This window comes from Schistocerca piceifrons, chromosome 3 (genome assembly GCF_021461385.2).
Source record: "Schistocerca piceifrons isolate TAMUIC-IGC-003096 chromosome 3, iqSchPice1.1, whole genome shotgun sequence".
Lineage (NCBI taxonomy): Eukaryota > Metazoa > Arthropoda > Insecta > Orthoptera > Acrididae > Schistocerca > Schistocerca piceifrons.
The window spans coordinates 943,832,803-943,848,444 of NC_060140.1; the positions used below are offsets into that span (position 1 = coordinate 943,832,803).

At 39.6% G+C, this 15,642-nt stretch overlaps 1 protein-coding gene across 1 annotated transcript in view; it reads right to left on the reverse strand.

The window, feature by feature from the left end:
* Positions 1 to 15,642, reverse strand: part of LOC124789244 (steroid transmembrane transporter SLC22A24-like) — an 80,953-nt gene that overhangs the window by 51,392 nt on the left and 13,919 nt on the right. Inside the window, exon 2 of the mRNA XM_047256538.1 lies at positions 7,426 to 7,657. Coding sequence (XP_047112494.1) covers positions 7,426 to 7,657 — 232 coding nt within the window. The remainder of the gene's footprint in view (positions 1 to 7,425; positions 7,658 to 15,642) is intronic.

A 15,642-nucleotide genomic window follows, 5' to 3' on the forward strand; every position in this document is an offset into this window, starting at 1 on the left:
CCCACCCCCCCCCCCCCCCCCCCCCAAGCCTATGTATGGACAGACCTCACTTAACTATATTTTTCATTTCCACTGTCTCATCTCTCTTTTTCTCCAACTACATCTATCTCAACCCATCTCTCTTTCTCTCTTACTGCCACTGTCTCTTACTGACCAGTATTATCTCCTCTCTTTAACACCCACTGTTACTGTCTTTATCAGTCTCTCTTTCTCTTTCCTTGCCACATTTTCTCTCCCACCATCAATGTCTCATCCCTCTTTCTCTCCAACTGGCATTGTCTCTTCTCTCTTTCAGTGTCCCCATCTCTCTCTGCTATTGTCATTCAGCACAAAAAGCGCGAATATGTTCATATGCCAAAATTTTTAGTGAGAAATGTCTGAGGCAGTTGGTTTCCCAGTTTTCTGTCAGAGTCTTTTTAAGAGGAAAGTATTCACCATTTTTGTGCTCAGGCAGGAAATTTTTCTGTTGGTTTCCATCTTTCCCTGCTACAGCAGTGTATGCTACTTACATAAAATGAATTCTGTAGGTCAGTGATGTTCTGACAGTTTATTTATACAGTTCCACACATTTACATACTTTGACGCATATTAAAAGTAATTAAGTATGCAGAATATAAGGTTAACCCAAAATTGTTTGCTTTACATTTTTTCTTAATAATTTGCTCATTGATCGCAATTCATTGAAAATGCCCAGCTTTTGATTTGCATTGTAAAAGAGTAAAAAAGTTATTAGAAATATTTTAATGAATTTTCTGTCTTTCCAGTTTTAAATAATTTTGGCAGTCATTTTAAGTTCTTTTTAGGCATGTTAAGACCTTCTTTAGCCTATTTTTTGAATCTACTGTACCACTCGGGGCATATCTGTAGAGGTGAGAAGTGCCCATTATACAGGGACTGCACATCATGAAGTTTTATTAGTGAAGAAATGCTGATCAAAAACATCATGTTTGGTGGCATCTGCACCCTTGCGATGACCCTTAAACTCTTGCCACGTATTCATTGCGTCAGTGAAAATGACATTTATGCTCCAAACTGGATATTACATAAGTACAGTAACTTTGAACCTCTTCTCCTCGGTAAGGGATAATGATATAAAAAAAAGTTTTGATATTCCTTGAGAATACTATCTTAAGAATATATGGTAAAAATTTTGATGACCTGCCACGAATAGAAATTATTATAAGCCGCCTAAGGACCACCCTATGCCACACGTAATTCTAAAGGGCAATTGATTTGCAAAAGTACCTTGGCTGGAGGAAGTGTGAAATGTTTTAACATTGATCTTGTGCTATAGGATAGCTGCACTATAGCCACTGTTCCAATAGTCATACAAATGACCGCTAGGCCAAGGGCTATGAAAACACCTGACCTATTATTTCTGTGATCAATAGAACCTGAGATATGACCCTCTGAAAAATTGCACTTTTGCACACAGTTTTCTGGAACATGTTGGTAATGATATAGTATGGAGAATAAGAACCTGACAGTAAAGTCAGGGTAGAAAAAGTCGAATGAATCAAAATTTTCCAGATGACCACAGGTCAGAAGTGCAGTGTTGTGGGGATGCAGCCATAAAACAATAGCTTTAACTCACTTGCTCCAGTTAATACCAGTCACGCTAAAAAGTCTGATACTAACTGTATGATTTCAGCAGAACAGACAACATTTAAATTCCTGTACATGGCTGATTATGTGAAATGCAAAATTTTCTGTGGTGCTTACAGTGTAAAACTACACTATTAAAGTAGGCTAAAAGTCCTATATTGAAACTGATTTCTGAAGCTAGTAAGCAAACTACAGCAGCATGTGAGGCAGACAAAACTACATGGCTAGACATAACCGAACACGTTCACTTGACGGAAACACTTCCGTACTCCATTCACTGGGCGGCTGTCATTTTATAGCTGTAGTCCCACAATAGTGCTTTTCTGACCTATAAAAAGGTAAAATTCCGTGTTCTGGCTCTGGACAGGACAATTAGGCTCAAGTGACCGCCGTGTCATCCTCTGCCATTGGTGTAATTGGATGCTATATGGAGGAGCATGTGGCCAGCACATCTCTCTTCTGGTTGCTGTCGGGTTGCTAGACCTTGGAACTGCTACTAACCAGTTGAGTAGCTCTACAGTAGGCCTCAAGAGGTTGAGTGCATCCTGTACCAGTCCTCCCACCAACGAAAAATCCCTGTCAGTACTAGGAATCGAACCCAATTCCTCAGCAGTGCTCACCACTCAGATATGCAGGCAGACATTTCCAACTTAGGGTTATTTGAAATATGTCAGTGGGTTAGACAGCTCTACCCTGGTCTGAACTTATTATTAGGCTTTTGTCCTCCACAGTGTACAGTAAAATATTTGTATTCAGAATAGTTGATTATTCTCGTTAAGTGGTGAATTATGTACAGAACTTTGCAAAGTTCAGATAATTTACGTTGTTACAATATATTATGAATGCTTTTCAATTCTTGATGATTGATAGGTAACAGAACTACATGACACCATGGTACCGAACGTTCTTTTTACAGGCACTGAACTAGTATCACACCTATGTATTTACTTCATGTAGTGTTCCAAGACTCAGTTTCCTGCAGGTAGTCTGTTCAGTGGAACCTTAAGCTACATATCTATGAATACAAGTTGCTTCTCACAAGAAACAGCAACCACTCACTGTTAATAATGATTTTGATTTACAGAAATAGTGCCGCTATCGATTTTGATCGACTGGTTTACCTTCAGTCGGCTGTTCCTGTTTTGACTACATTTGTTGTTGTTTACGCAAGGTGTTGGCTGTTTTTCCCCCCTTGTGGCGAAAGTTCCTTGGGGTGGTGGTGCCCTATAGCAAAAACCGATGTGAGGAATGATCTATTTAACTGTAATTGTAGCCAATAACAAATGAAAACAATGTAAACCTATCTTAGAGATATCTTAGAGATAAAACTGGATTAGTTGAAGGTTACTTACATTGGAATTACTGCATTATTATGTTGCACTGTTGACTGATTGTGATCACAAAATAGTAAAAGGTACATAAAACATTATTTTGATGTATACAAGAGCCATTTCACAACTTCTGCCCACAGTGCATGTGCGTCTGTAACAGAATTGCTCCCACGCGTGAAGAAAAAGTTGTGAGCCAGGCTTTCAACTAACGTCACGTGTTTTCATAATTTGTGTTTTGATGAGATATTATGATTTGAATCGGTTACACGATAAATCAGTCTAATCTAAATGCTGTAAATTCAACTAAATACCTAAGTATTACAATTACGAACAACTTAAATTGGAAAGAACACATAGAAAATGTTGTGGGAAAGGCTAACCAAAGACTGCATGTTATTGGCAGGACACTGAGAAAATGTAACAGACCTACTAAGGAGACTGCCTACACGACGTTTGTCCATCCTCTTTTAGAATACTGCTGCGCGGTGTGGGATCCTTACCAGATCGGACTGATGGAGTACATCGAAAAAGTTCAAAGAAAGGCAGCATGTATTATCGCGAAATATGGGAGAGAGTGTCACAGAAATGATGCAGGATTTGGGCTGGAAATCATTAGAAGAAAGGCGTTTTTCGTTGCGATGGAATCTTCTCACGAAATTCCAATCACCAACATTCTCCTCCGAATGAGAAAATATTTTGTTGACACTGACCTACATAGGGAGGAACGATGACCATGATAAAATAAGGGAAATCAGAGCTTGTGCGGAAAGATATAGATGTTCATTCTTTCTGCGCACTATACTAGATAGGAATAATAGAGAATTGTGAAGGTGGTTCGATGAACCCTCTGCCAGGTACTTAAATGTGATTTGCTGAGTATCCATGTAGATATAGATGTAGATGAAATAGAGGGAGAAAATGAAACAGGTAGTGACTAGCAGTCTTACATAAAAATTGAACGCTGTGGGGAAAACCATGCACTGAAATGCCTGGACACACCAAGTCTTGTCATCTTCACTGGCCTGGTTGCCCTTTCTTGATGACAACCATGCATGTCTATTTGGTCCATTCACTCATCCCTGTTCTCAGTTCTCAGCAGACCTAGGGTTTTTATGTGGCTCCCTCGGTGCCACCATGCCTCGGCCCCATTTCCATGTCTAGGTCTCCGGTGCTGGCACCCGTTCCTCGATTTGTCATCCTGCCCACGTGATGCCTCCTCCCTTCAGGACATACTTGTTCTCCAGGATGGTTCTACCATCTCTCCTTTGAGGAAGATGGGATGCTGCACCCTCAGCTGTTGCCAGCATCCATACAGTGAGATGCCTCTACCAGCTCCTCCTTACAAAAGAGAGATACCGCATCTTGTTTGTCGCCTATGACCCAGCCACCAAACACAAAACAGCAATGTATTGCTGGTTGCCACGCTACCAATGTGCCAGCAACACAATAATGGAGGCCACGCCCCAGCAGCCACCATGGTACCAGGGGGCATTATGCTTATCATACACAGCACAGCTACTGCTGGCACCATCTTGCCTCCATCAGTCGCATGCCACCACCACCACATTTTCCTGGCATTTTTCTATGGGATGGCTTTTTAGGATGCCACCTGCTAAGTATCCATTGACATGACATCACTGCTCATGGTTTCTCTCAGCTTAACTCTGACCACCAAACAGTTCCTCAGAGTTCTATGTTCCAATTGCACAGTACACACTGGGCTTTAGTGCAGCCTTGCCTGTGACCTGCCAGTTAAAGCGCACTGCCTCACGACCGTGTCCAAATTGCCGAGTGATTGTGAGTGCATCAGTCACGGACTATTTTCATATATGAACATTTTCGACTACATCAGAGGCATCCTATTACAACCAACTAAGCACTGCTTAGTGACTATGCTAGTATACACGGAGGTGGCTGTTACTGTAAGTGTTCATAATAATAAATAAAATTCCACTGCTCTTTGACTGCCTGCATGCATCTATTCATTAGTAGCATGCTTCACATATCATGACATATCAGAAGCAAAATTGCAAAAGAAGCAAACATGTCTGACTCTTTATTGTTCAGAATTATAACTAAGAAACTACTGAGAAGTCGCTGCAAAATGGGCTCCTCATCATCTGAGTAAAGAGCAAAAAAGCAAATCTCAAGAAAATTGTACAAAAATTGCTTCAGTGTTGTGAGACAGAGGAAGATTAGTTTTAAATAAGATTTTTGCCATAGGTGAAACAAGTATTCAAGATTTTGAGGCAGAATTGAAATATCAATGCTCTAAATAGAAACATCCTGGCTCTCTCGTTGGCCAGATAATGCCTATGCCAACAGTTCCAAGGCAACCTAATACTGATTATAGGTTATGGCAAGAATGAACTAATAGCAACAGACAGAATACCCCAGGTAACAATTGTAGGAGGCCAATACTACATGGACTTTCTTGAAAATGTTTCATAGTCAATGATTTTCCTAAGACAACTGACATTTTCACAGTTGAAGTCCACATTCTGCATGTTGAGGAAAAGTCTTCCACATCAACCCTACAGTCCTAACACTAACCTGTGAGACTTGGTTCGTTTCCAGAACTCAAGAAAGCGGTATGTTGATGGAGACAATAAACACACAAACACACACACAAATTTCAAGCTTTCGCAACCCAAGGTTGCTTCATCAGGAAAGAGGGAAGGAGAGGGAAAGATGAAAGGATGTGGGTTTGAAGGGAGAGGGTAAGGAGTCATTCCAATCCCGGGAGCGGAAAGACTTACCTTAGGGGGTATTTTTTTACAATTATACACATTTCATTAGCTGCAGTTTACACTGAATGAGCACTGGCTACAATTAAAACAAACAAATAAAGAAGATTGTTTGTTACATAATGTTGCTGAAATAGATATTATGTAAATACTGTGGTATAGAAAGGGGACAAAATAAATAGTAAACAGCTATACACAAATAGATATCATGACAGTGGACATTATGTGATAGCTAACTGAAAGTTTAAATTAATTCAGCTATTGTATTAATTTATAATTAGGTACGCTATTATATTTTAGCATAGTACAGGGTGTCCATAAATGTTCACACTGATTTCTAGATTAAATGTTAGTTATATTTGTGATGGTAGAGGTTGTTTTTGTTACATGTCTACTAGAGACACCATGAAGTTGCACAGCTGTGTCTCATTCAAGACTTTTGCCCCAATGAGTGCTGTGTGTGCTATATTATAAAAATAGCTTCCTCCTCAGGAGAAAACTTATTCTATTGTGTGGCTGGCAGAAACCAGATCACTGAGTATTGTGCAGCAAAAGTTTGTGTCTCATTATGGAAAGAAAGCACCTGATGTCAAGTTAATCTGAACATGGATGGATACTGTTTTAGCAATGGGGTTGATTCAGATACAGACAAGCAGCTGCAGACAACCTGTTTCAGAGGAGACAGTGCAGGCGGTTCAAACCGCATTCATGAGGTTGCCACAGAATTCGATTAGACATGCTATCCTGGGAGCTTCAAGTGCCAAAGAGTACAGTGCATAAAGTGTTTTGTAAACGTCCTAAATTGTATGTGTACAAGATCCAAACTGATCAGGCATTACCACCAGGTGATCGCTCAAAACATGAACAATTTGCGGTGGACATGCTGAACCGTTTGAATAATGACAATGATTTCTCGAAGCTGGTGTGTTTCTCCAATGAGCTCACATTTCATGTTTGTGACTCAGTTAACTGCCATGATGTCCAGAACTGGGTATCAGAAAAATACTCTTATCATATATTTGGGACAGTCCAAAGGTTAATGTGTGGTGCGGGTATATCTCTGACTGGTCCATTTTTCTTCCTTGAAAGCAATGTAAGTTGATATGTTTACCTAGGCATGTTGGTGAATTACACCATTCCCGGCTATAGGATATGGAAGATACTATCATCTTTCAGCAAGATGGAACTCCCATTCATCAGGCTCTAGAAGTCTGCGTTTTTCTTAATGTGATCTTCTCTAACAGGTGGATTGGCAGTGATGGCCCATTTCTGTGGCACCCGACATCACCTGGCATTACCCACTGAGATTTCTTTCTTCGAGGAAATGTGAAAGATATTCTGTTCAAAACAGCAGTTCCTGATGTCAGTTATGCCATGTGCACAATCACACGAGTCATGTTGCAGAATGTGGGGCAAGAGATTAAATACTGGCTTGATATTTTGCATGTTACCAGGGGTGCACATGAAGTGACTTAATTGTTGAAGTGTATGATATAGGTTAAATGTTTAACTAAGGTTTAAAACTTAATAAATAGAGGCATATGTGGTATAACACATGTTTCATTTATTGTATTCAATGAAGAAATATTTATATTGTTTTGTTTTCAGGGTAGACATTTGTGGATACCCTGCATTTCTTGTTGGGTTAGCGTATATACATGTTACTATTGTCAAATGGAGTAGTGTTTATTTATGATGAGTGGAATGAGAAAGAGAAAAATAGTTACGTACATGTCACCTACATAGCCAAAGAGTAAGCCTAATGCCACTCCAATATTCTGCGAGTAGAACAAGATGGTATTAACAGTCTGCTGGTTGTCACAGACCCAATTCATCTGTGATGTCGCTGTCAATGAGAACCAGGTGTTGTCATACTCCCAGCTATGCTGGCACTTCACAGGTTCCCTCCTGTTGCTGAAGTCCCTCACATCACTCTGGTTATACATCAAGCACTTGCTGAATGCGGCTCCTTCCCTGCAACAAGGCAGAAATTTGTGGATGAGCATGAGGCATCAGTGAGGTGCTCACTTCATACTCAAGGAATGAGAAAGCAGTGGAAAAGGAAATACCGGAAATACTTGACTCTATCCAAAAAAGGGAACTGTCCACATTACTAAGAACTATTTCTCGTGTTACATTAACATGCTACTGTTCATGGTACAACATAAAAGTAAAACAAAAGCAGTGTGGTCTGTTCTCAACTCAAAGTTAGCTGTTATAGTTAGTAGTAATGAAGTATCTAGGATTAAAATAGATGATAGCTTTATTGTAAACCTGGCTCAAATATCAGTGTGTTTAAATGAATTCCTCATAAATGTGGCAAAGTCAGATGTTGATATAGCAGAGTATCAGAGTAAAGTAAATCCCTTTGGAATCCTCCAAGAAGCTGAGTATCTTATGGATTTAAGAAAAAGCACAATAAAGGACATGGAAAATGTTGTTGTTGTTGTTGTGGTCTTCAGTCCAGACACTGGTTTAATGCAGCTCGCCATGCTACTCTATCCTGTGCAAGCTTCTTCATCTCCCAGTACTTTCTGCAGCCTACATACTTCTGAATCTGCTTAGTGTATTCACCTCTTGGTCTCCCTCTACGATTTTTGCCCTCCACGCTGCTCTGCAATGCTAAATTTATGATCCCCTGATGCCTCAGAACATGTCGTACCAACCGGTCCCTTCTTCTAGTCAAGTTGTGCCACAAACTCCTCTTCTCCCCAATTCTATTCAATACCTCCTCATTAATTATGTGATCTACCCATCTAATCTTCAGCATTCTTCTGTAGCACCACATTTCGAAAGCTTCTATTCTCTTCTTGTCCAAACTATTTATCATCCATGTTTCACTTCCATACATAGCTACACTCCATACAAATACTTTCAGAAATGACACTTAAATCTATACTCGATGTTAACGAATTTCTCTTCTTCAGAAACGCTTTCCTTGCCATTGCCAGTCCACATTTTATATCCTCTCTTCTTTGACCATCATCAGTTATTTTGCTCCCCAAATAGCAAAACTCCTTTACTGCTTTAAGTGTCTCATTTCCTAATCTAATTCCCTCAGCATCAACCGACTTAATTCGACTACATTCCATTATCCTCGTTTTGCTTTTGTTGATGTTCATCTTATATCCTCATTTCAAGACACTGTCCATTCCATTCAACTGCTCTTCCAATTCCTTTGCTGTCTCTGACAGAATTACAATGTCATTGGCAAACCTTAAAGTTTTTATTTTAATACCTACTCTGAATTTTTCTGTTGTTTCCTTTACTGCTTGCTCAATATACAGAACGAATAACATCGGGGAGAGGCTACAACCCTGTCTCACTCCCTTCCCAACCACTGCTTCCCTTTCATGTCCCTCGACTCTTATAACTGCCATCTGGTTTCTGTACAAATTGTAAATAGCCTTTCGCTCTCTGTATTTTACCCCTGCCACCTTCAGAATTTGAAAGAGAGTATTCCAGTCAACATTGTCAAAAGCTTTCTCTAAGTCTACAAATGCTAGAAATGTAGGTTTGCCTTTTCTTAATCTAGCTTCTAAAATAAGTCGTATGGTCAGTATTGCCTCACGTGTTCCAACAATTCTATGGAATCCAAACTGATGTTCCCCAAGGTCGGTTTCTACCAGTTCTTCCATTCATCTGTAAAGAATTCGTGTTAGTATTTTGCAGCCATGACTTATTAAACTGATATGAAACTTCCTGGCAGATTAAAACTGTGTTCCGGACCGAGACTCAAACTCGGGACCTTTGCCTTTCAAGGGCAAGTGATCTACCAACTGAGCTACCCAAGCACGACTCACGCCCCGTCCTCACAGCTATACTTCGGCCAGTACCTCGTCTCCTACCTTCCAAACTTTACAGAAGCTCTCCTGCGAACCTTGCATAACTAGCACTCCTGAAAGAAAGGATATTGTGGAGACATGGCTTAGCCACAGCCTGGGGGATATTTCCAGAATGAGATTTTCACTCCGCAGTGCAGTGTGCGCTGATATGAAACTTCCTGGCAGATTAAAACTGTGTGCCGGACCGAGACTCGAACTCGGGACCTTTGCCTTTCGCGGGCAAGTGCTCTACCAACTGAGCTACCCAAGCATGACTCACGCCCCGTCCTCACAGCTTTACTTCTGCCAGTACCTCGTCTCCTACCTTCCAAACTTTACAGAAGCTCTCCTGCGAACCTTGCAGAACTAGCACTCCTGAAAGAAAGGATATTGCGGAGACATGGCTTAGCCACAGCCTGGGGGATGATAGTTTGGTAATTTTCACATCTGTCAACACTTGGTTTCTTTGGGATTGGAATTATTATATTATTCTAGAAGTCTGAGGGTATTTCGCCTGTCTCATACATCTTGCTCACCAGATGGTAGAGTTTTGTCAGGACTGGCTCTTCCAAGGCCGTCAGTAGTTCTAATGGAATGTTGTCTACTCCCGGGGCCTTGTTTCGACTCAGGTCCTTCAGTGCTCTGTCAAACTCTTCACGCAGTATCATACCTCCCATTTCACCTTCATCTACATCCTCTTCCATTTCCATAATATTGTCCTCAAGTACATTGCCCTTGTATAGACCCTCTATATACTCCTTCCACCTTTCTGCTTTCCCTTCTTTGCTTAGAACTGGGTTTCCACCTGAGCTCTTGATATTCATACAAGTGGTTCTCTTTTCTCCAAAGGTCTCTTTAATTTTCCTGTAGGCAGTATCTATCTTACCCCTAGTGATATGCACCTCTACATCCTTACATTTGTCCTCTAGCCATCCCTGCTTAGCCATTTTGTACTTTCTGTCGATATCATTTTTGAGACGTTTGTATTCCTTTTTGCCTGCTTCATTTACTGCATTTTTATATTTTCTCCGTTCATCAATTAAATTCAATATTTCTTCTGTTACCCAAGGATTTATATTAGCTCTCGTCTTTTTACCTACTTGATTCTGTGCTGCCTTCACTATTTCATCGCTCTGAGCTACCCATTCTTCTTCTACTGTATTCCTTTCCCCCATTCTTGTCAATTGTTCCCTTATGCTCTCCCAGAAACTCTGTACAACCTCTGGTTTGGTCAGTTTATCCAGATCCCATCTCCTTAAATTCCCACCTTTGTGCAGTTTCTTCAGTTTTTATCTACAGTTCATAACCAATAGATTGTGGTCAGAGTCCACATCTGCCCATGGAAATGTCTTACAATTTAAAACCTGGTTCCTAAATCTCTGTCTTACCATGGAAAATGTTATCATTAAAAAATAAAAACTCTGCTGGGTGGGATGGGTTACCCATTAAAGTGATTAAAACAGCTTGTGGCATAATAGCACCTCCCCTAACTAAAATATTCAACCTGTGTTTTGAACAGGGATGCTTTCATGGTGTTTTGAAGTATGCTGAAGTCAGACCTCTGTTCAAGAACGGGTTGAGGGAAGACATAGGAAACTATCAGCCTATTTCTATTCTTCCAGTCTTGTCAAAAGTGTTATAGGAGGTAACTCGAAATCAGATGAAAAACTTTATATTAAAAATGATATTATTATAAGTAACCAATTTGGATTTCAACCAGGCAAAAACACTCTGGATGCAGTGAATAACATTATTGAAAAGATAGGCAAATCATTGGATCAGAGGAGTAAGGTTGCACGTATCTTCTGTGATCTCATAAAAGCATTTGACCCCATGAACTATGACTTGCAGTTATACAAATTAGACAAATACAGGATTAAGGACAAGGGCTAACATCAGAAAACAATGGGTAACAACAGAAAACAAAGGGTAACTCTCACCTCAGATACAGTGAATTATTGTTGTAAATGGAGTATAATATCACAAGGTGTGCCTCAAGGCTCTGTTTGGGGCAAGCCCTGTTTTTATTCTACGTAAATGACTTACCCATAAATATAAGTTCTCCCTCAGTTCTGTTTATAGATGATTATTTTGTTTTAATTGAAGATGAAGATGCAGAAAAAATTCTGAGCTCCATCGTAAGCACACTGGATACCTTAGAAAACTGGTTTAGTTAAGTGGATTGAAACTGAACATTGCAAAAATACATATGGTACATTTCAAAACCAAACATTCGAAATGTGTGGAACTTAAATACAACATAAGAATCAACTTATGAAAGAAGTTGACATGGTCAATTTCCTGGGACTAAACGTGGACAAGAACCTAAGCTGGAATACACATATTGACTTCCTATAAAAATAAACTAAGCAATTGGGACTTTCAAAAGCAAATACTAGCAAATTTGATTGACTTGAGAACACGAAAAATTTCTGATCATAGTTATTTTGAATCTGTCATTAGGTATGGAATAATTTTTTGGAAAGTTTAAGTAGTGTATCTCGAATACTGCAATTGCAAAAGAAAATTGTCCAGTACATGTGTACTGCACAACAAACAGAGTCTTGTTGCCCATTATTTTGGAAACTCCAAGTCCTAACTGTTACATTTATGAAATTGTAATCTTCCTATACAGCAGGCAAAACTTATTTGAGGAGAATTATTTTAACCACACATGTAACACAAGAAATAAAAGTAATTTTATGCTACCCACACACCAGTTGAAATTATGTGCATGGATTCCACAGTATATGGGGACGACAATATTCAACAAGGAAACACATATTTAATATGAAGTCAGAAATTTTAAAAATGAGGCTGCAGCAAATTCTGTGGGAGAAATGCTACTATTTAGTAGAAGGATTCATGGAGTGAAATGATCATTTGCAAAAGGGGTAGTTAAGTGTTAGATTCTATTGTATGTATGGATAACAAAATTGTATTATAAGATTATTATGAAGTTGTCTGTTAACATCAGCTATTTTTTGTTTATGGTGAAATTTTACCACAATTTGAGATGTCTCCTGTATCTCAATCAAATGACTTAGGTTATGTACATTGTAAGACAAAGAAAACACGATTCACAAAAAGTCTGCATTTATTTATTTATCATAACCCATTTTCCTGATGACAACAAAGGAATGTTACATATATATAGAATTACATTTATCTGAATCTTCACAATAGTCTGTTATTACTTCTTTCCTTTTCTTCTTTACTGAATACTGAATTGAATTTACAGCCCCTGAGAGTGTGTGCGATGATCATGTGTGCAGAGCCTAGATGAGGAAACTAGATGGATAAATAGGTCTAACCCAACTACATAAAAAATAACATTTTGATTCCAAAACAATGGTGTTTATACAATATGGAAAAACGAAAGGCTTGGAAATAATGCAACTGTACAAACTAACTTAACCAGGGGAAATAGGCATTGTCGGGAATGCCAAAGGAAAGTGCGTTAGTACCACTGTTATCTTCTATACGCATAAATGTTCATGAGGACAGGATGGGCAGCAATCTGCGGCTGTTTGCTGACGTAGCTGTGATGTGCAGGAAGGTGTCATCATTGAGTGACTGTAGGAGGATTCAGGATAACTTAGACAAATTTTCTAGTTGGTGTGATGAAGTGAAGCTAGCTCTACATGTAGAAAAAGGTAAGTTAATGCAGATGATTAGGAAAGAACAAACCTGCAAGGTTCAAATATAGTACTACTAGTGTCCTACCTGACACAGTCACATTTATTAAATATCTAGGCATAACGCTGCAAAGCGATATGAAATGGAATGAACATATAAGGATTGTAGTGGGGTTGATGAATGGTCAACTTCTGTTTATTGAGAGAATTTTAGAAAATGTGATTCATCTGTGGAGGTGAAAGCATATAGGTCACTAGGGCAACTGATTCTTGAGTACTGCATGAGTGTTTGGGATCTGCACCATGTTCGATTAAAGGAAGACAAGCAGTTCAGAGGTGGGCTTACAGACTTTTTACTGGCAGGTTCAAATAACACACAAATATTACGGAGATGTTGTGGAACCTCTAATGGGAATCCCAGGAGGGGAGGCGATATTCTATTAAAGCAACATTATTGGGAAAATTTAGAGAACAGTGATTTGAAGCTGACTGCTGAACGATTCTACTACTGCCAACATCAATTTTGCTTAAATAGTACGAAGATAAAATAAGAGAAATTAGGACTCGTACAGAGGCATACATATAGTCATTTTTCCCTTGCTCGTTTGTGAGTGGGACAGGAAAGGAAATGACAGATAGTGGTACAGGCTACCTTACCCGAAGCACTGTAGGGTGGCTTCCAGAGTATGTGTGAAGGTGTAGATGTAGAAAGACAGGTGCTGCCTATGTATTTTAAACAAAGCCTTTGGGAACAGAGAAACAGCTGTATGAATGTCACCAGCTTAATTGGCAAGCAGATACTCAAATGACTCGTGAAAAGGTTTCCAACGTGAGTATCACTGCATGATGGGAATTAACACACTTTCAACGTGGGGTGGTTGTCAGAGCTAGATGAATGGGACAATCCATTTTGGAAATCGTTAGGGAATTCAGTATTCCAAGAGCTGCAGTGTTAAAAGTGTGCCAAGAATAGCACATTTCAGGCATTGTCTCTCACTACAGACAACCCAGTGGCTGACAGCTTTTGCTTAACGATCGAGAGCAGCTGCGTATGTGTAAAAATTGTCAGTGGTAACAGACCACAAGGACTATGTGAAATAGTGCAGAAATCAACACGGGACGTATGATGAATGTATGTGTTAGGATAGTGTGGCAAAATTCGATGCTAATGAGCTATAGCAGCAGACACCCAACGCGAGTGCCTTTGATAAAAGCGTGACAGCACCTGCAGTGACTTTTCTGGGCTTGTGACCATATCTGTTGGGTCCTAGACGATTGGAAAACCATAGCTTGGTCAGAAGAGTCCCAGTTTCAGTTAGTAAGAACTGATGGTAGGATTTGAGTGTGTCACAGACCCCACGAAGCCGTGGACTTATGTTGAACAATGCACTGTGTAAGCTGGTGGTGGCTCCATAATGGTGTGAGTTGTATTTACATGGAATGGACTTGTTCCTCTGGTCCAACTGAACTGGTCGTTGGCTGGAAATGGCTGTATTTGGCTACTTGGAAACCATTTACAGCCATTTATAGAACTCATGTTCACACCTATGTCATGTCACTGAGTCACAATTGTTTGCAGTTGGTTTCAAGAACATTCTTGGCAACTGAAGTGAGTGATTTGGACCCCCAAATAACCTGACATGAATCCCACCTAACATTTATGGAACGTAACTGAGAGGTCAGTTTACACACAAAATCTTGCACTGGTAACACCTTTGCAACTATTGATTGCTATAAAGGTGGCACGGCTCAAGATTTCTGTAGGGAACTACCAACAATGTGTTGAGTTCATGGCAGTCAAGTTGTTGCGCTACGCTGAACCAAAGGAGTTCCGACACAATATTAGAAGGCATCGTATGACTTGTCACTTCAGTGTACTAAGCAAAGAAGGGAACACAAAAAGATGGAAGGAATTTAGAGCAAGTTTATACATGGAAAACATATGCGAAGGCAGTATTACAGAAAGGAAAGATGATGTAGATGAGGTTTGAGTGATACTATTCAGAGATGAGAATTTGCAGAAAACTGAAAGACAAAAGTGAAAATAAACAATAATAATAACCCTGTTGTAGATGACATTCCCTCAGATTTACTGAGATCTTTGGGAGAGTCAGCCATAAAAAGCCCCTAGGTGCAAGATACACAAGACAGGCAAAATATCCACAGAGTTCAAGAAGAATATAATAATTACAGTTCCAAAGAAGCCAACTGCTGACAAGTGGAATAGTACTGGACTATCAGTTTAATAATTCATGGTTACAAAATGCTTACACAAATTGTTTACACACGAATAAAATAACTGATTTTAACCGACCTTGGCGGACATCTGTATGGTTCCTGGAGATATGTAGTATCACGTGAGACAACACTGATCCTACGACTTCTCATTGAAGATAGGTTAAGTAATAGCAAACAAACCTTTGTTTATAGCATTTAATCAAAGCTTTTGACAATGTTGACTGGAGTACATTCTCGCAAAGTACTGAAAAGAGGCAGT